At 47.0% G+C, this 22,077-nt stretch overlaps 1 protein-coding gene across 2 annotated transcripts in view; it reads right to left on the reverse strand.

The window, feature by feature from the left end:
• Positions 1–17,663: 17,663 nt before the first annotated feature.
• Positions 17,664–22,077, reverse strand: part of UNC45B (unc-45 myosin chaperone B) — a 29,109-nt gene continuing 24,695 nt past the window's right edge. For both annotated transcript variants that reach the window (XM_005597568.4, XM_005597567.3), the window contains exons 19-20: positions 21,080–21,235; positions 17,664–18,323 (exon numbers count right to left, since the gene is read on the reverse strand). In XM_005597568.4, the coding sequence (XP_005597625.1) occupies positions 18,063–18,323; positions 21,080–21,235 (417 nt within the window). In that variant the 3' untranslated portion in view covers positions 17,664–18,062. The remainder of the gene's footprint in view (positions 18,324–21,079; positions 21,236–22,077) is intronic.

Consider the following 22,077-nt stretch of genomic DNA (forward strand, 5'->3'; position numbering starts at 1 on the left):
GCGCAGGAGACAGAGCGACAGCCCAATAGCGTCGCTTCTGTGGACGGGGAAACCCACCCCTGCAAGGACAACCGCCTTGATTACCTTTGGCGGATACGCGTGGGGTGTGGGGTTTCTTTGTGGCGGGGGGAGGTCTTCTTTGTTGCTTCTCTATGTTTTCTGATTAATTTCTTTTTGAGATTTGCAGTTCTCTCTCGCACCCGAGGAGGGAGATCGCGGCGCAGCCCCACGTCCTCCAGCCCTCCCCGGCCGCCCCAGGCTCGGCGCGCTCTGGACGCTCGCTCCGCGCAACGCCTCCCGCCCCTCGATTCCAGTTCGAATGGCCCCATCAGCAGCCAGGGAAGTGAGGAGGTGGGAGCGTGGCGCGGAGAGAGAAGCAGAGAAAGGAGCCTCTGGGTTCGCCCCACCGCCACCCCGGAACTAGAGAAAGTTGATTCTGCCTCCTTTCTTCTGCGGGTGCCGTAGTTTGTACAGGGCTGATGATCGCCGCTAAGGGCTCTCACTGACACCTGCTGGGACTGTCGCCGCTTGGGAGAACCCCGGCAGGCTAGGGCGATGGCGTTTTGGTGAAAGAAAAGAGAAATTGTCTGCTTGATTCATCTGCCCACTGCAGACTTTATCACACCAGGGTCTTTTGCAGAAGCGTCAGTGTTCATTTCATCCGTCCTAATTCTACTACCTAACAAGTTCTGAGCGCTCCCGAAGGGTCTGGCTCCGCACGGGCCTCCAAGCCGGACGCTCTGGACGAGCCGGGCTTGCGGCACGCGCTGCTGCGCCGCGGTGGCCGTGCGGGGAACTGAAACGACAGCCCGGCGCGGAGAAGGGGGCAAGGAGCCGGCTGCCCGGGAGCTGATCCGAGCCCGCGCCCCCACGGGCGTAAGTAGCACTTGGGGATCCCTGGAGCATTCAGTCCAGTCCTGACTCCAGCTGCTCCTCTCCCGGGGCGCACTCCTTCCGTCTTCCTCTGCCCTCTTAAAATTCTGGTAAATAAGTGTTTCTCCGTCTCATCACTTCCAACTCCCGCGCCCGTAACTCGGAGGACCGCTGGAGCCCTTCCAGCAAATTCTCTCTCTCCCATCTTCTCCCCAAGACTTTGAGGTCTGAGTGGACCAGGCTGAGGACACTGAGGCCAAGCTGGGTCTGGCCCAGGGACGCTCACTGTCTGGCTCACTTCTCAAGATGGGGGCAGGAATCAGGCCCAACCAGGCCCCTTGCGTGTAGGGAGAATCCGAAACTTTGAGCTAATGGAAAAGGGGCTGGAAAAGGTCATTTTAGGACAGCACAGGTCTCTGGTGAGTCTCCCTCGCTGCCCAAGCGCGCCTTCAAATCCCTGCCAGAAAAGACGTGGGGGCTCCCAGCGGGGCACTCTGCAGAGCGGGCGGAGGGGGGAGGGGGGCGGCCGGGGAGAGAAGGAGGCTGGCCACTTATCGGAGAATCAAAGCCGAGGGAAACGTCTGGACGACATCACTTGTGGTCATCTCTGGGGGCTGGGGTTAAGGGATGGCTCTTCAATTTTTAAATGTATTGTCCAATAGCTAAGGTGTACACAAAGTACAAAAATAATCACACACTGAACACCCATGTATTCAACACTCAGCTTAAAGGATAAAACGTTAGCGATATTCTTGTGTACCCCACACTGGTCTCATTCCCTTATCCCACCCGTCCCCTGCTCACCTGACAACCAATGCAACTTTCTGAATTTGAAGTCACTATTGCTATGCAATTCTGTATACTTTTATTACGTGTGTATTTGCCACTCATCAATATATGACATTATTTCACACATTTACATACACTTAAATCATGTGTAAGTAGTATCATATTGTATGTATTCTGCAGAACTTGCTCCAAGTCCTTAACATTTTGCTTTACAGCTTTAGCCATGTATCCAGAGCATTCATTTTCACTGTTGTGTGAGCTAGAGCCTTCCTTCTTACCTTTCCATCCATCCCCCTTGGTCCCAAATTATCCAGGTCTCCTCCAACTTTTCCTGCAAAAGATCTCAGCTCCCACGCATTTTGGGGTTCTATTGCCCCAGCCTTACTTTCCCACACTCCCTTCCTGGTCTCAGCTTCTGGAGGGCCAGCAGAAAGGGAGTGCTTTGGTGAAATGTTGCCCTTCCAGTTGTTTGCAAGGTGGGAGAGGAGTGTGGGCAGAACATGACTTGTTCTTATTGAATTTACTCAAAATTAAAAGTAGAACTCTTGGGACCAGCCTGTAGCCAAGTGGTTAAGTTCCTGTCCTCTGCTTTGGCTGCGCAGTGTTTCCTGGGTTCAGATCCTGGGGCAGACCTAGCACAGCTCATCAGGCCATGCTGAGGCAGTGACCCACGTAGCACAACCAGAAGGACCTAGAGCTAGCATATACAACTATGCACTAAGCAGCTTTGGGGAGAAGAGAGAAAGAAAAAAAAGAAGAAGATTGGCAACAGATGTTAGCTCAGGTGCCAATCTTTAAAAAAAAAAAGTAAAACTTAAGTTTGCTCTGTCCAAGAGTAGGAAATGTCAGGAGCCACTGCTGGTCATACACACACAAACACACACACACATGGTTAATGCAATGTTCACATTTTTTTTTTCCTTCAACAAGCTAATGAGAAAGTAGGTGGGGGTACATAAGATCTCATGAGGGACGTATGACCTCGAACAGTTCAGGCAGTCTCTCACAGAAGGAGAATCACTGTATTAGAGTAAAAAGAATATCTGTCTAGGCCAGCCATGTGTCCGTGACATCCACCAGCACATAAACTAGAAATCAGAGAAAGTATCAATGATTTGTTGATTGCCTACAAAGTAGGAGGCACCTTACACTTGGTTTCTTGATCTGGGGCTTGAACTTTTCCTCTTCTTTCACCAGCTGTGTTGGTTTCTCCTCCAGCCCCATATAGCCGTAAGTGCAAACTGGTGCAAATGTGGTGGGTGACATGGGGCTGGGGCCCGGATCTGAGTTACCTGTTCATGCCACTTACTTGTGCCCTCTGGTCCTGCTCAGGCTCAATCTGGTTGGGCCATTTCGATCTTATGGTGAACAGCTGCAGAGCCCATCCAACTTTAGGACTTAGTGGGTCCAACCGAACCCAGCTCAGAACAGACAGTTTTAGGTGCATGCACAGTTCACATCCCATGGTCGGGAGAATTTGTTCTTTACGAGGACTGACTAACACGCCAAGGGCTGTTTCTCCAAGGTGATGTGGGAACTGACCCTTGAAGGACAAGTTCATAGGTGCACAAGGTGAGGACAGCATCAGAGGTGCAAAGAACAATGCTCGTAGGCACAGAGGTCCCGAACTGCACGGGGAGCGGTGAACGGCCTTATGAAGCTGATGCAAAATACACAGGGCATGGGTGGATTTTTGTGGCCCCAAACCTGCTAACTACTATGTAAAATACAAAAGACATAAAAGAAGCTCTGTCTGCCCTCAAGAATCACATAATTTCCTTGAGAAAAATGTACCATTGTACAATTAAAGAAAAAAAAAGTAAAGGATGAAGTGAATCCCGTGTGACATCAACATCAAGGGCTATAATTGCATTTGCTCACCATTGAGAAGTGGTTTTTTGGCTGAAGATAATGAGGTATAGTGGAATGATAGATAGACCGTGATTCAAGTCCTCACTCTGCCGTTTCCTGGTTCTGTGACTGCCTGGAAGTCACGTGACCACTTTGAGCCCCAGCCAGTCTCACAGCCAATGACACGTTTTAAACTTTTGTTACATCAGTACCTCAGTTCCAGGTGTGAATTTCTATTTCAGTCATTGTTATGTAACAAAGCACCCCTAAATTTAGTGGGTTAGAACAAAATCATTTTTATGTGCTCATAATTCTGTGAGTTGAGTGGGTCTCAGCTGGACAATTCTTCTGCTGGTCTCCCTTGGTACCCTCAAGTCATGAAAACACATATTTTAAAAGAGATAGTCAGAGGGTGGCCAGGGCTGGGACATCCAACACAGTGCTTCGCCCACAAGGCTGGTGCCTTGGAGGGAATGGATAGGAGCAGGAAGCAGCTGGACCACTGGTTTGGCTGGGCCTTTCTCGCTTTCCATGTGGGCTCTCCAGGTGGGGAGCCATCCTTCTGACATGACCACTCAGGTCTCTCAAGAGCACAAAAACAGAAGTTGCCAGACTTCTTAAGGCTGAGGCCTAGACCTGACACAGTATCATTTCTACCTCACTATGTTGATGAAAGCCAGTCATGAGCCCAGATTCCAGGGGAGGAAATTGCACAAACACATGAAGACCAGGATACGTAGCCCACTGGGGCCACTAACGCAACAGACTACCACATAAGACAGACCTCCTTTTCAAAAGTTGTCAAAAAAGTACTTTTTAAAAAGCCTAACTATAAGATAGATAAGGTAGCAGTATTTACAATACACTCTTGAGTCTGACTGAACTAGAGTTCCAGCTTCGCCACTTGACCAGCTGTGTGACATGGACAAGCTGACTCTCTGAGACCCATGTGTTGCTTGTCTATAGCCGCTTCCTTTATAGGGTTGTAGTGGAGTTTAAAAGAGACAGTAGGTCTAAGAATGCTGCACACAGTAGGTGCTCAGGAGATGATGGCTGCTGCTGTACTGTTGATAAAGTTGCCATGCTGGTTGCGTTATTGTTCATTACTGAAATGTCTTCCCATCAACGCAGTCACAGGTGGCTAATGTGGCACATCCCTCATAAACTAAGGAGAAACTTTATTTTCATTATCCTCTTCAATTTCAGTTCACTATCTGACGTCTTCATTTTGTCTCATTTTTTATCGGCAGGTTCTTATCAGTTAACGGATTTTAAAGTCATTCTCTAATTTTAATAATTTAAAATTGTAGTTTCCTATCAGCAAAACAACTGGGAAAACAAATTCTTAGATGTAATCCGAAGAATGAAAACTCCTTTCACCTTCCACAAAATCATGAAAACGCATAGTTTTAGAGGAATAGTGATATGTCCCGTTAATTCCCTAAAACACACACACACCACGGTTCTTCTATATAAAAACATTATTTTATAGCTATTGTATTTTTCCATGTAAGTGCAGAGATGCTTCAAATCAGGAGGACAGCATCAATTTTAAGACTTTTTTCAGTGAGGAAAAAATATCACTTACTGTTGTCTCAGAGACCTAGACCTTCAGGTGGCTTCGTATTAAAGTAGAAATTTGGTGACTTTTTGGCATTTGGTGAGCTCATCCTCATGTTAAAACTTTGAAAACAGTTGAGCTGAAATTATATTCAGCTGCAGTGGAAATTTTGTAAATAAGTTTTAATGGTCTGTTACAGTAGAGGTTTTAGTAGAAAATTGGTTCCGAATATTATTAATCAACATAATGTATATTACAGTTTCCTTTGGGGCCTTGAGTTGTGTGTTATTGGCAATCTTCTTAAACCTACTTTGTAACAAACCACCACAGTGGTTTTTGCCCTAAATGGTTAGATAGCGTTTGAGGCTAATTGGTTGTCTACCTCAGGATTTTACACAGAGGAAAGAAAGACACATTATGGCAGTTAGTGTCCTCAGCCAATATACCATTTACAGGTTTAGCTAGGAACTCCTTAAAATGAGATCTGTAAGTACTAAACAGCTGGGTGGAGTGGACAGACCATGGTCCTTGGAGTCAGAGTGTTTCTAGCACTGTGAAGCCTTGAGGAAGTTATCTGACCTCTTCGAGCTTCACTTTCTTCAAGTGTGAACAGCGCAGACCCGCCTCTCAGAGCTGTGGTGAAGATTGAATGAGCCAACCATGAACATGCTGGAATGTGGTAGGGACTTGTGGATGGTAGTGCTTGTTATACTTTGAATTCAGACTTAAACTTGAAGAACTTCTTTTTAATAAGTTGAAAATAAAAACAGCTAAAATATTTAATGTATAATGAGCATTCACAGAAAATACTTCACAAGGTGATTCCACTTGCACCGTGTCAAGTGTCAAGAAATTCACTCCACAGTGAAGTACCCGTGTTTAAAATGAGTTTCAAAAGGTCAAAGCAAATGAACTTGATTAGGTATATTGGATTGAAGTTGACGGAGGCTTTAACTTATGAACTACTTCAGGAAGAAGAAAATAATGCCAGGGTAGCATCCAATTTGAAACAGCGATGGGTGGAAGTCAATGAACAAAAAGTCAATGAACCAAGTTTATGAAGGAGCTCAGGAAGGGGAGTTTGGGCTGGATTCTCCTTCCCTGGCCCCCTCTCTGCTCTGAGCTCACATGCTTCCTTTTATTCTGCGGTTCTGAAACAAAAACAAGACACAGTCGGGTTCTGCAGCAGCGGAAGGAGATTTTGAGTTCTCTCCAAAACGGAAACTGCCTTTACCTAACCACTGTGACTTCCTGCATGTGCTGTCCTGGTTAAAGACCAAGAAATGACCTCAGAGGACTTTTAGGGCAGTGAAATTAGTCTGTGTGATACTACAGTGGTGGACACATGTCACTATACATTTGTCCAGACTGGTAGATTGTAAAGCACCAAGAGTGAACCTGAATGTTAACTATGGACTTCGGGTCACGATGATGTGTCATTGTAGGTTCATCAGTTGTAATGAATGTACCACTGTGGTACAGCATGTCCATAGTGGGAGAGGTTGTATGTGTGCGGTGGCAGGAGGTGTATGGGAACTCTGTATTTTCTGCTCACTTTTGCTATGAACCTAAACTTGCTCTAAAAAATAAGGTGTCTTCACTTAGAGACAAATAAACAAAATAAAAATGAGGCAGACACACAAATAAGGAAATTGACTTTATCTAACCAATCCAATTCCTTTGTGGGCAGTACCCATTACAGATTGAGACGCCACCTCGGTGGTGTAGCGCTCAACAGCAGAACTTCCTCTTGGTGGTGGAGGTGCAAAATGTGTTACAGCGCTCTGACATGATGTCTTCATTTTTTCTGGTATTTATAAGGTCTGTACAAATCACATGGGAATCTTTTTAAAAATGAGGGTTCTGATTCAGCAGTTTTAGAGCTCAGTCTGAGATTCTGGATTTCTGACAAGCTCCCCATTGATGTTTGGAGAACTTAGAGGATGCTGGGAAAATATACATCCCCTTCCTTGCCTAGACTACTTCCTTTGCTGCGTGCTCAGAGACCCACCGCTAAGGAATAGTTCCTTTGGATCTTGAACACATTTCCCTGTTCAGTGTGATTCTCCCTTCTCTAAGTCTCACTAGTGTTTTGCTTGAGGTTCTCATGGAACGGAGCACATTCTTTTGCTGTACTTATCTGTGTATATGTCTTATTCCCCCACCCTGCCCCTCCCAACCTCCACTATCCCTAACCCTAGATTAGGACCCTCTATAAAATGTTCTCATAGATTTCTGTGCTTTTCATTGCAGCCCTTATAACAACTCTAGTTTGCACTTTCTGCTTCGGTGGCCAAGGGTTCGCTGGTTCGGATCCTGGGTGTGGACCTACACCCCGCTTGTCAAGCCATGCTGTGCCCGGCGTCTCACGTACAAAGTAGAGGAATATGGGCTAGGGCCAGTCTTCCTCGGCAAAAAAGAGGAGGATTGGAGGCAGATGTTATCCCAAGTCTAATCTTCCTCAAAAAAAAAGGGGGTGGGGGGAGGGCACTAGGGGTGAAGTGGTGTACCTACAACATGACTAATAATAATGTACAACTGTAATTTCACAAGGATGTTAACTTTTATAACCTTAATAAAAAAAAAAAGTAACCTCAAGTATCCAAAAAAAAATCTAACCTTCAAATCTTTAAAGTTTTTTTCCAGTGTATTGGAACCCTTACTTTAAACACATTTCATGTCAGTTTATTGCCAAAGTGATTATATTCAAATTGGAAACTCTATTCTATATATAAAAGGTCTTGAGTCTTTGTTTGTCAGAAGAACACCAGCAGACTCTATCATCTCTCTTATCCTCTTAGGTTTAAAGGAAAATTCATAATTTGGTGATAGGTGAAATTTTTTTCCTAAAAACAGAGTTAGACATTTTGTTCCGTCCAAGTATAAACTGAGAAGTTTGAAAAACTAAATGGAGCAAAGAGACTTTCAAAATGTGTACAAAGCCAAAATTAATTTAATAAAAAATTGAGAAACTCAGATGAATCCATGCAGAGAGAAAAAAAAAGTCAGAAAACTTACCAAAGTAGTCTTAGGAGCATTGGTCCTTTTGGCAATAGGAGAGAACTTTTTTGAACTTTCAAAATATTATACAATTCCTAGAGTTCCTACCAAGATGGTAGTTTAGCACCAGCTTCTGGCTCCTTCCATCGAGATCAACCCTAGAAGAACTGTGGAGAGAAACATCATGCATGAATCCCAAAACAGAACAGGAAAAGTCTGTTCCCCGCAACCCCGGAGGAAAGCTGTTCTGAACCTGTGTGTGTGTGTATGTGTGTAGTGGTAGCTGCAGCCTGAGGCAGAGGAGCCTAGAATAACTGTAGAAGATAATTAGGAAAAAAAGAGAGAGAATGAGAGAGAGAGATTTGAGTTCTACTCTGCCTCCTCGACCCCACCCCATACACGCAATTGCCGGTGGCGATGGTGCAGGAGTCCACGGGGAGAAAGTCAGAGCAGCTGGGATGATGAGTTAGGAATTGTCTAACCTCAGTCATTCATTACCCCACCCTCCTCCTTCCAAACCCTCAGAGCCAATGATTTGCTCTACAGGAAGCGCCTCCCCTGAGCTGACTCTTTCTGGGTGCTGAAGGTAAAGACCTGACCTGAAAAATTGCTTTGCTTGTGGGAGTGATACTAAACTGAAGTGTTTAAACATGCTTTTCTGGTGTCTGGGGCTGTCCACACTAGCACTCATTTCCTCTTCTCCCTTTGAGTCCTTCCTGAGGACATCAACTAGGATATGTTTTGGGCACCGCCCCCTTGCAGAGTATCTGGTACCTCCAGGGGCACCTGAGCTCATACACCATAACAGCACGTCCTTCTACCAAACCACTTCATAAGGAAATCAACGTGGATTAGACAGCATTGGAAGCAGAGTTATTAGAATAGTTGGACCAAGAATTTAAAACAAATGTAATAAATATGCTAAAAGAGATAAGAAGATATTAGAAATACAAAATGGGAGCCGGCCCTGACGGCAAGGTGCATAAGTTCAGCACTCTGCTTTGACTGCACGGATTCGGTTCCCCGTGCAGATCTACACCACTCGTCTGCCAGTTGCCACGCTGTGGCAGGAGCTCACATGGAAGATCTAGAAGGACTTACAACTAGAATATACAACTCTGTACTGGGGCTTTGAGGAGAAAAAAATAAAGACAAAAAGAGAGGAGGATGGGCAACAGATGTTAGCTCAGGGTGAATCTTCCCCAGCGAGAAAAAAAAAAAGAAAGAAATATGAAACAGGAATGAAAATAATAGCAACCAAGTAGAAACATTAGACATGAAAAATATAGTAGATGAAATAAAGAACCCAAGAGTTGAGATAAGTCGTAGAATGTTTGAAAGTAAAACAGTGATTCCTGTGTTAGCCGGTTGGATCGAGGACCCATCACAGAAGGAAGCAGGAAAAGAGAAAGAAATAGAAAATATAAGGAAAGTTAAGGAGTGTAGAGAATAGATATGGAAGGATCATTCAGATAACATGCGTCCCAGATGGAGGAAAAAAATGTTAAGATGAAAAGGCAAGCCACTGCCCACACAGTCCCACCTTTTCCTTTTCTTAAAAAAAAAAAATAGAAAGGCAAAACATTAGTAGAAAAATTGGTGAAATTCCAATAAGGTCTATAATTTAATGAATAATAGTGTACCAATGTTAATATCCTATTCTTACGCACTGTACAATGGTTTTATAAGATGCTCATATTAGAGGAAGCTGAGAGAGATATAAGGAGCTTTGTATTATTTTGATGACTTCTCTCTGGCTGAATTAGCTCAAAACAAAAAGGCCTTAAAAATTCAGTTGCCTTCATTTTCAGGTTTTCTTATTTTCTCCCATTGGTAAACCTACACTGCTAATCTTCCAATTTTTGAAAATTCTGGAAAAAATAGAAAAAAGTGAGGGGGGGCATAGACTTATCACCCAAAGACTTTTAGCACTGTGATGGAATCCATCTGATCTTTTTTCCTAAAAAAATGGGTTTTTGCAGATCAGTAATTAAATACCAGCAGCTTTGTAAAGTGTTTATTTTTACAGCTCATAGAAGTAAGAGGAGACTCTAAGATATCACCGCAAAGATTTCTCTGCTCTCTTTTCACAAATTGTCCAAAAGTGAGAATGAGAAATGAAACACCAACGACCGCAAACGGCAGTATGTGTGAAGGAGGGCTCAGGGCTGCCCAGAGGAGCGGGGGTGAGGACACCGAGAGAGAGGTCCTGCAGCTAGAGATGCTGCGCACAGCCAGCAAACGGGGAGTTCTCTGTGTTGGGGGCTTACAGACCCCCAGGAGGAAGATCAATGACTGCTTGTTTGGAACAACCAGACTGAAGGGCAGAGATGGGCTTTCGAAGCGTCCTTATCCCCGGATTGACGGTGAGGACTGGGAGAAGGAGACACACCATCTTTGCAATCGCTCTTCGGGGCTGCAAAACATCTGTGAGCGACTAGCAGCCCTGCCACTGCCGCCGATATTTAGTCTCTGAAAGAGGAAAGCTACCCCAATGCTCGTAACAGTTGGTTATCAAACCCCGTGCCATATGCAACTTTAATTGTGAATCAAGGAGACTTTCATGCCCCAAGCATTGCCTCAGCCCTGTTCCCACACTTTACTCCTGCAAGCAGCTCCATCCAGGAAATAAGGATCTAACTCTGGGGAAAAGCCAAAAAAAAAAAACAAAAACCCACGGATACACGTGAAGGGAGAGCCCTGGATGACAGCTGAGAGGGAGCCTAGAGAGCCCCCAGCCGGAGGCAAGGGCAGAGGGCTCAGGAAGAATCTGTTCTGAGGGTGTGAAACTGACATTAATTGATGTTGTTGATAGCTGTTGTTTGATTAACAAGTTTCCTTATACAAGGCAGAGAATTTGGATATAAATTACTGTTAGATACATGGAAAACAAAACAAACAAAAAGTAAGGTGATTATAATTCCTGAGCAAAGCAGAAAATTGTACAAGACATGAAACGCACTCATAGTGTGTCACGCAGCACAGCTGCGGATAGAGAGTCACAGCACGGTAAACACTGAAGCTGTTCTGACTCAAAATGATGATACAACCATACTGGCAGGATGTGGGGAGGGGAGGATCCGGTGGGAGTGTGACTGAAGTACTTCTTCCGGAAGTATATAGATGCTATCTATTTAAAACCAGAACTGCACTATTTGGAAACAAAAAGGTATGTACGAAAAGAAATATCACAGCAGTGGGCTTTGGGGAGCAGGAGGAGGGATGGGGTGCGAGACTGATGATTTTCTACTAAGGCTGTGGAACTATCTGACTTTCAATATTATGAGCATGTACAACTTTGAGTCTTAAAATTTACAACAATTCTCATCATAATTATCTGGAAAGTAGTAGGCAGTGTGTGTGTCTCCTATCATGGAGGTTTTTCCTCATACAAATTGGGTCTCTGACACAATCTGTGTTTTCTAGTCTCATATTCCTGGCAGCCCTGTGGATGTGAAACCCCACATGCTCTACAGTCCACATGATGATAATAATCCCATTCTGACCTTCTCCTTGTATATTCTTTTTTTTTTTTTTTTGAGGAAGATTAGCCCTGAGCTAACATCTGCTACCAATCCTCCTCTTTTTGCTAAGGAAGGCTGGCCCTGAGCTAACATCCGTGCCCATCTTCCTCTGCTTTATATGTGGGATGCCTACCACAGCATGGCTTGACAAGCGGTGCCATGTCCACCTGGGATCCAAACTGGTGAACCCCGGGCCACCAAAGTGAAACGTGCAGACTTAATCACTGTGCCACCGGGCTGGACCCCCCTTTTTTCTTTTTAAGGTATGCTTTTTGGTGAGGAAGATTGGCCCTGAGCTAACCATCTGTTGCCAACTTCCTCTTTTTTTTTCTCCCCAAAGCCCCAGTACATGGTTGTATATCCTAGTTGTAAGTCCTTCTAGTCCTTCTATGTGGGACACCGCCTCAGCATGGCGTGATGAGTGGTGTGTAGGTCCATGTCCAGGATCCGAATCCCCGAACCCTGGGCCACCAAAGCAGAGCATGCAAACTTAATCACTACACCACGGGGTTGGTCCTTAGTATATTCTAAATGTTGAGATTTGGGAGTTTGGCATTTGTTTTCTCCAAAGCAACTAGTGAAACTGCAGTGCTTGGCTCTGAATAGTACAGATCCGGGTGGGGAAAAAAACTCAGTAAGATAAGCAGATCATGTCCTCCTTCCTATAAAGCTGCAGAAAAGCAGGTACGACTCCGCTTGGCAAAGCTGTCTTCCCAGATGCTGTTTCCGGCAAAGGAGAATTGCATAAACACCTGGACTTCAGAGACTGTTGCTGTGTCCTATGGAAGAAAATCACTAGCCGCTAACAAGTCTGTTGTCCTGATGGGTTGTTTAATCAAATGATGTGCTGCTCTGATAACGCCTTTTTTCTGGAAGAGATATAGTCTTAAAATATGCTTTTTCCAGCCAGAAGGAAGAAAGAGGTCTTCCCTGTTCTCCCACATACACGGAGATAATAAAACCTATGCTTCTCCTCAATTTCTTAAGAGTTTGGGATTTTCTGTTTCATTTACCTTAACATTTCTTACCCAGGAACTGCTGCGATGCTTGAGCGCTGACCTTGTCTACCGGCAGGCCGCAGCGCCGGGAACACTCACTCCGCCCCCAAGAAACCCCGGGGGTGTTAGCCCCCTAGCCCAGCCAGCACACACTCTGCACTGCCACCTGCAGGTGCGAGCAGCGGCTGCTCTTCCATTCTTTACCACGACTTCTATTACCATTTTTTATTAATGTTGTTTATTTACAAAGCTTCTTTGTTGTACTGAAAGCAACAATGGTGTTACAACCTCAGTATAACTGGTAGCCATGGATGGTTATGACATCCACCAATCACAGCTATCCACCTACAGTGAGAATCTTACATGAAAACCTGACACTTAGAATTTGCTGGGGTGAAGTCCCCCATCTTGGTGGAAGGCAGAATGTCACAGGAACTATGATTTTTGGGTGGGTGGGTGAGTAGGTGTCCTGGGGTTTGTATCACAGGCACTTTTTTTTTCAACAGCTACCAACTCTATATGAGCAGTCCAATGGACCTGAACAGAGTCCAGCACCTTCCCTTCCCCGGGGCGGGGCTGGGATGCTCAGCTCACCTTCCAGCACCCCCTGCCTCAGGCTCTGCCCTAGAGGAGTCCTTTCTAGCTCCCACACCCACTGCGAAGACACAGGAGAGGAAATCTCTTTTCACTCAGGCCTCAACCTCTGGGGGCGGCACCCTCCAGGAGTCCCGTTGATCTTTGTGGTGGGACACGCGGGGCTCTGTGGAACAGCCCAGCGCCAGCCCACCCCATCCAGCGCTGTTTCTCTACAAAGACTTCCAAGACAGCGGCTCAGGGCAATCCGGCAGAACACAACCTGCTGGAAAACAATCTTAGCAACCTGTTTGTACCCAGAACCCAAACTCACCTACCTTACTTGGGTCCCAGAACTCGTAGTGGCTCATAGTGTGGCTGTTTCCTCTGAAATCTTTCACGTTTTATGAACCACGAGGAAATCTATTACTTTGGTATTTAGATGGCCTGGGTTTTGGACTTTGAAACTAAGAAGGAAACAGTCCACAAACCTTGGAACCGCAAAGATGAGTGCCAGAGTGACATATTGGCAGAACCACACGGAAAGGGGGGTGATGGATGTGTCCTCCTCCCTGTGGCACCCGGCATTTTACTGTGTTGGGAGCGTTTTCCCTCTCTCTCTCCCTTCATAGATTATAAAATCCTGTCGGAGAGGACGGTGGAAGTTCTCCCCGCATCTGTAGGGCCGCAGGCAGCCCCGCAGCGCCTCTGCCCGCTCTCAGAGCCTGGGGGAGGAGGGACGTCCAGGCACTCTGGAAGCCTACTGAGGGTCCTGGGACCTGTCCGTTCGAAGGGCCTTTCGCTTGTCCCGCCAGCCTGCTGCCGCCCCGCCTCAAGCACTCCGAAGCCCCCTCCTTCTTTCTGTGTCCTCTGTGCTTTGTGTGCGCACAGGTGGTGACATCTGGCCTCGCGCCCTCCCCACGCACCCCCATCCATCCCCGGCCCGGGTCTCCCCGCCCTTAAGGCCTCCACGCTCCTGTTTCTGGGCAAGTCTTTGCAGATTCTGGAGCTGGGAAGCGGCCAAGCCAGGGCGGGAGAGGGGTGCGCGGGGCAGCGCCCGCTGCAACCGATCGGGGTCCTTCTAACAGTGGTCAGGAGCAGACCAGACCTGAGGGATGGGGAGAGGCGAGGCCTTAAGGCTCTGAGCCAAGGAGCTCAGAGAACCTTCCTACCAACTCGCGGGGCCACCGCGGGCGTCTCTGCGGAGGCACTAACCTCCTGTGTCTGCTCCTTGTACCGGGCTCGCGGATGCCACACGGCCGGGATGACACAGAGTTGGGGGCACGGAGCAACAACAGCATCTACTCGACCCAGGACCCACTCCTACTTGACCCAGGGATCCACGTCTGGAAGGACCACAGCGGTGGCTGGGGTTGGGGTGGACCCGGGTGCTTTCCCACATCCCGGCACCCTCCCACCTCCAGCTCTGGCGCCCTCGGGCAGACGCCCCTGAGTCCCGCGCGTGCTCTCAACCCGAAGGGCGCTTCCAGCCGGTGGGTTCCTGTTCGACTTGCCCGGGGAAAGAAGGTGAGTGTGGGCCATGGGTGGAGAAGGAGTTAGGAAATCGAGCCTCCGTTTCTGCAGACGTACACTTTCTCTCTTACTGCTGAAATTATCTTAAAGCATACGTGCCTAAGGCAGAGTTTCTGGGCCCGGCCAGGGCAGTGGGATGTAGTTACAGACGGTGACAGGCGCTGGTGTTGGGATTCAGAGAAAACAAAATCAAGCAAATATTTTTTGGGCACTCGCGATGTGCCAGGCTCCGCGCCGGGGGCCCTGCCCAGACGCTCCAAGAGGCCCAAGAAGGCGAAGGGCGCGAGGAGCAGGCTGCACGGAGAGCTGATCCGAACCCGCACTTCCTGGCCTTCAGCTGCTACGTAGGCAGCATCGTGGGGGCTCCTGGGCGGTTTAGTCCAGTCCTAGCTCCAGCTGCTGCTCTCACGGGATGCCCTCCGGCCACTCTGCCTCAGAACCACGGTGAACAGAAGTGTCTCCATTTCACCACTGCCAGCTCTTCTGCCCAGGACTCCTACGTTTCCTAAACACGCTAAGGCCAGGTGGCAGCCATTCTTTGGAGAAATTTCAAGTGTGAACTGGCTTCCTCACCAGACTGCCCTTCCCCTAAGTGACCTGTTGAAATACAGATCCACCAATAGGGGAGCTCATCCTGGTACCGTATTGCAACTCTACCCCAAGGAACAGGGAAGGCCGAACAGATTAAAGGAAGGGAACTAGTTAGTATTGACTATTCATAGACTAAGGACCAGGGGCTTTAGATCCATTGTTTTATATAATCCTCACACTCTAAGAGAAAGACATCATTCACCTTTTAAATTGTCTTTAAAAACATAGCATTATATAGAAAAGTGCACGAAAAATAAGTTTGATGAAAGTGAACACACCCAGACCAAAAATTAGAAGCTGTCTTTGTGCCCCTCCCCGTGACTATCTGATCCTTTCTCCCTGCAAGGACAGTATCCTGACTTTTAACATCACAGGCTAGTTTTGCCTGGTTTCAAACTTATGTGAATGGAAGCATGCACTTTACAGTATAGTCTGTTAGGTCCAGCTTCTTTCACTGAATATCATGTTTGTAAGTTACCTCCACTTTGTTCTCTGAGGCAGAATATGAATTCAAATACAAGTGTAATTTGTTCAATTACATTGATGTATCATTTTCTCCTCTAGAAGTATGGAATAATTTATCCATTTTCCATGGACATTAGGGTCATTTCCACTTGGGAGCGATAGTGAAAAATGTTCTCTCTCATTGTTAGACATGTTTGTTGGCCATGTACCTAGGAGTTGCTAGCTATGCTTATGTTCAATTCTAGGGGACATTGCCAAATCCTTTTAGGGGATACATATTGCCAAATACATTTCCCTAAGTGGTTGTAGCAATTTACATTCCCATCTGCAATGTATAAGAGTCCCAGTTATTCCACATTCTCAGCGACACTTGGTTTTGTCAGTGTTTTTAGTATTAGCCATTCCGATAGGTCTATAGTGGCATCTCATAATAATTTCATTTTCCATTTTCCTGACGACTATTGAGGTTGAGCATCGTTTCATATACTTATTGGCCTCTTTTATGAAGTACCTGTTCACGTAGTTTGCTCCAACTTTGTTCTTCTTTAAGATAGTCCTTGCTCATTATTCTTGACTCTGCATTTTCATGTGCATTTTAGAAACAACTTGTCAGTCTCTGTCCCCCAAAGGGCTCAAAGCTTGACTGGTATTTCATGGAATCTATATGTCAATTTGGGGAGAATTGACATCTCCATGATGTTGAGTCATTCAATCCATGAACATGGTAATATCTCATCATATAGTTTTCTTTTATTTCTCTCAATAATATTTTATAGTTTTCGATGTAGATCCTTCAAAATCTTTCACATGATTTATTCCTAGGCATTTGATGTGCTTAATGTTATTATAACTGGCATCATCTTTTATACTTTCATTTCTCAATTGTTTGTTACAGGTATACGGAAATACAATTGATTTTTATAAATCGACCTTATCTAAATTCACTTATTAATTCTAAGACTATATTTGTAGATTTTTTCAGATGGTATACATGTGCAGTCCTGTTATGTGAATAATTTGAAAGTTTTCTTTCTTAGTTTTCAATCTTTATGCTTTTCACTTCCTCTTCTGGCCTTACTATTCTAGCTAGAACCTCCAGTAAAAAGTCAAATAGAATTGGTAATAGCAGATATTGTTGTCTTATTCTTCATCTCAGGGGGATCATTAAATATGATGTTGGCTGTAGATTTTATGTTGATAATCTTTGTCAGACTAAAGAAGTCTCCTATTTTTAGTTTACTGAGACATTTTATCATCAATGTTGAATTTTATCAAATGTTTTTCCTGTGTCTATTGAGATAGTCATGTTATTTTTCTTCTTTATTCTGTTAATGTGGTAAATGAAAATGTGACACAAGCTGGACATATCAGAACCATCCTTGGGCATTTCACCAGCTTCCTGAGAATGGTCCTCTCTCTTCTCTTCCATAGTTATGAATTATAACAACTAAGTGAGTGTGGAGCTTCTGGGGACTATCTTTCCTACCACATGGAGAGAGCCTACCAGAAAATAAGGTCAACCCAAAGGAAATCAAAGCCAAGATGTTGGGGGAGGGGAGGTGGTGAGAAAGAGAGAAAGACACCCACACAGAAAATAATATTGGTGACAACATCTGAATCCTGGGTAGGCAAGATATATGAACCAACGAATTCTTTTTCCTTAAAGTCCTTTGAGTTGATCTTATTTGTATCCATCATGTCCATCTTGCTTGGAAGATTTTCCCAAACAAATTGCAAAAATCATGTCACACTGTTAAACATAAACTGTATTTCCAACACAGCTGAGGGATGGGAATGGGGCTGGGCTGGGAGAGCGCCCTGCAGCTGAAACACGCAGTTCTAGGCAGCCTTGTTCCAACACTATGGGAGACAGGGTATAAAAACCAGCACCGACCAACATCCAGATACAACAGTATTAACCTTTATAGTCACACACCTGTTAGGTCCTATCTTACCACACAATCCATTTTCCAAGATATAAACAACTTCAGCGTATTATCTTGGCCTTTGGAATGGGTCCAGAAAGAATTATCCAACCTATCTTCCAAACCACAGATGAAAATTATTCTAGGGATTTCTGGAACATGACAGATGTAAGGAGTCTGGGAGCAAGAGAGCCAATGAAACATCCCAACTTTCCTAGGGCGAAGGGGAAGATTCACGAGTGAGGGAACCGTTGAGCCTTGCCTTTATATGGAGACTTCACTGCCACTGCCATGATCCCTAGCTGAAGTGACACCAGGAGTTCCCACCTCAGGACTCAGCACAGTACAGGACCAGCCCCAGCATCCCTGCAGGCCCTGTCTAAGACACTGGTTTAATGAAGCCATAATCCATGCACTTGACGAGACATTCCCGGGCCGTCTGAACCACTGCCGCCTTCTTCTCATCCGGCTCCTGTTTGCCCACCACAGTCAGGATCTCCAGCAGCTCACTCTCCACCAGCTTCTTGGCCAGCTCAGCATCGGCTGCCAGCAGGTTGTAGGCAATGACCAGGCCCCGGTGTTGGACTGACAGCCGGTCGTGCAGGCAGAGCCGCTGTAGGATCTCCAACCACTGAGTTGTCTGGAGTCGGGGAGGTAGAAAAGGAAGAATCAGAGGAATCAGTGGGGGGACAGACAGAGGAGATTTTGGACAAGACAAACAGAAGGCATTGGCCAGGCCCAGATTCGGGACTCTGAAAGGTTGAGCACCTATCTGGTTATGTGTGTATGGGACTCAGCATATGCCTACTTGAGCCCCCTTGGGACTAGCGGGGTGATGCCCATCTCCTTACCAGGGCCAGGGCAGGAACTGGAGAACTAGAAGGAACTTGAAATAATCCAGTTCCTTTCGTTTTACAAGTAGAGGGACTGAGGTTCAGAGGGGGAAGGAACTTAGCTATGGTCACACCTCTGGAAATAGTAGAGAATAAACATCCACCCATCCATTTATTTTTTAAGTGTCTTGAGAAGCAAAGGGACAGGCCTACTGCATGTCTGAGTGCAACGGGGATGGAAGTTGTTGAAAGGAGGATTCTAACCCTCGGCACATGGGCAATGCCTGCTTCTGCCAACCCAGGTGCCCTTTGTGCTGTGAGCTCCAGGCATGCCCTAGCCATGCACTCCACCAGCCTTGACTTCAACTGGAATCAACAGTGGAGTCTGGAATGTATCCTTTCCTCCATCCCTCCTCCCTCTCTCTCCTCTATTCCCAGGTATGAAGCAACCCAACTACTGTGCATGGGGCAGACAGGACTCTAGACCACTCTGATCACCCCAGGAGACAGGGATGGAGCTGAGAATAGAACCAGGAGGCTTGATTCTTACATCATTCAACAGACACCCATGAGCAGCAGAGTAGACTAGCTATCAGCATGTGTTCTGGAGTCAGAGAGACCAGTGTTCGGGTCCCAGCTCAGCCACTTACCAACTGTATGACCTTCACTAAGTTATTTAACCTCTCCAAGCCTCAGGAGCCTCATCTGTCATCTGCCAGGCCGACCTCTTAGCACCGTGATGACTTAATGATATGATACATAGGAAGAGCTTAGCGTGGGGCTGGCACAGGCTGAGAGCTCAGCCAGGGGAAGGGGACAGGGATGATGACTCTAGGCACTAACCCAAAGCTTTCCCCTTTGCTTCCTCATACCTGTTACCCTGACCCTCCAACGGTCAGCGGGAACAGCTTTCTGCATGCACTGCTCTCAGATAGGGAGACAGGCACAGAGAGGAAGAAAAGGCAAATTATGGGCTTCCAAGCATCTAAGCAGACTTTTGTATACTCTGCACTGAGTCTCCTACCACAAGGAAAGGAAATGAAAGCATTTCCTTTTCATCAGCTAGCTGTGGTAGGGTTCAGGGAAAGACTTAACGCTGATGAGTAAGTGATAATGGGTCCAGTGCCCATCGCTCCCTAGGAGTCATTGAGGGCTAATGGAAGGGGTGATAGATCCCACTGGGATAGGATCCCGGGGCAGAAGGAACTGTTGCCTGGCTTCCCAGGGCATGTCCCAGAGACGTGAGACTGTGGAGGCCAACATCCACCATGGCCTCAGAGTTGTTCAAAGGATGGTCTGGACAGCTTCACAGAGTCCCCAGGATGCCAGTGTGGGGACAGGAATGCAGCCAAGACTTCTGGGCCTCTCAGAAAGAAGGAAGAAGTGGCCAAGAGTAGGTCAGCAATCCTGAAGGATTCCAGTCCTTTCCCAACTAACTGGCTGTGTGGCCCTGGGCTAGTGACTTTTCTGCACTCAGTTTCCTCATCTGTAAAAGAGGAATAACAATAATCATACGCACCTCACTGAGTTGTTGGGGAGATAAAATGACTTAAGAGACGTGAATGCTTAGAGCAACGGCTGGAGCACAATAAGTGGGTGAGTCACAGAGCGCCCTGTGGGCCTGTTGACAAGAGTTGGGTGACCAGTTACTTCAGCAGAGGCTGCTGAGGGCAGTGGGTTCAAAGTGTGGTCCCCAGGCTGGAAGCACCCAGCCCCCTTCTACTGAATCAGAATATCTGGGGAAGGTGTCTTAACCAGCCCTCCGGGGGACTCACACACCTTCCAGCTCTGAGAACTGTGCCTTCAGGAAAGTGCTGGAGCCCAAGGACCAAGCAGGATGAGCTCCATCCAGCAGAGAGACTCCATCCCTGGAGCCAGGAGGGCGTAAGCACCCTGGCATTTAGAGAATACACAGACACACCACACACACACACACAGCCCAACCATAAGCGATCTAAAAGAGCCTGCCTTTAAAGGAGACTTGAATATGTTCGAATTGAGATGTTGACGTTTCTCGCCCTCAGTGAGACGATGCCGGTGAAACAGGGAAAGGTTCATTTTGCACCCTGTGTTCGTGACTGTGTAAGTATCACTCCCGTTATACCTGCCGAGATGGCCACGGTCCCAACAAAGGATCTGAGCATCATGTTCACTTCAGAGAATCTGCCACCTCTTTGCCAAACCACGAGCTCCCTATGGCACCCCAACCACATGCAGACCTCTCCTGGGCAGTCCAGGCGCTCCATGGCAGGAATCAGTGTTGCGGGTGTTATTACTGTCATTATTCTTAAGCAGTGAGTTATAAGCACCAGCAAAGGCAATGGGTGGAACAACAGTGGGAGGAATCTGAATTAGAACACTTAGGAGTCCAAATAATGAATGTCAGGGGCCAAAAAGTATGACTCTCCTCTCTTTAGGTTGTGGGAGCAGAGACCTAGCGGGCTGGGAAGGGTTATCATGGAGCTGGCCTCCCCCAGAGGACCGTACAGGGTGGTGTGGTCTGGGGGTGGGGCATTCCCTAGAGCGCCCCCAGCCCCTGCCCGCCCCCAGGGCCCCCTCTCACCACTTGGGTCATCTTGAGGCACAGTTTCTTATGTGCTGCTGTCAGCATGGCCAGGGCCCCTGCGGCCGCATTCTGCACTTTGTCATCATCCTCCCCACAGAGCAGCACCACCAGCTTCAGCCGGTCATTCCCGTCCGCCAGGAACCTCTCCTGTACCTGTGGGAGGCAGGTACATGGCTCAGAGAAAAATGCTCCCCTCTCCCCAGCCTGGAGAGGGAAAGATGCATCTGAAGCCGCGTTCTCTGACCCAAGATCCCTTGGAGCTTTCCTGTGAGCAGCTCACCCATGCCACCTCCCCCAGGAAGTCTTCTCTGATTAGCTGGATGAAGGGGCTACAAACTCCTCTAGCTAAAATGTTAAAGAGAATAAGGGATCCCCCATACAGCATGTGCCACCACCTCTGTTTGCAGTCAGCTATCCACACAGTTATCCAGCAGGGCAAGGGGCAGGCACAGACTCCTGAAGGTAGGTGTTGCCTGAAGAGCCATGTTTCACTTCCCTTTGGGGTGGAATGTTTCTCCCACAATAGATGGGCCTTTGGGGTCTGCCGTAAAATGACTTTGCAGTTCCTGAAGGCAGAGGGGCTTGGCAAGAGCAAGGGATGAATGGGTAGTTGACTTGGTATTAAAGAGCTGCTTTACCATCACCAGGTGAGGGATGAAGGTTCCCAAGGACCCAAAAGCCAGGCGAAGGGCCTCCTGGGGCCCAGAGCCTTGACACGTCTTGAAGCACACTGAGGCCCCGCCCCTCTGCTCTACAGTAAAGTCTGGCTGGTCAGGTTTAAGGGCATTTTGTTGGACCAGGTTTCCGAGAAGTGGAGCTCCAAAAGGGGTCAAAGGTCACAGCTGCCCAGGTTATGACCCTCCACCTACATCTCCCTGAAGCTGGAGCAGTGGTCCTCAGAGGCGAGAGTATGGCAGAGATGTCAGTGTGGTCCCCTCTCATGGGGGACAGTTGTGACTGGGAAGCAGCTGCCCTGAAAGGACTACATTTCCCCA

Source organism: Equus caballus, chromosome 11 (genome assembly GCF_041296265.1).
Source record: "Equus caballus isolate H_3958 breed thoroughbred chromosome 11, TB-T2T, whole genome shotgun sequence".
NCBI classification, from domain to species: Eukaryota; Metazoa; Chordata; class Mammalia; order Perissodactyla; family Equidae; genus Equus; species Equus caballus.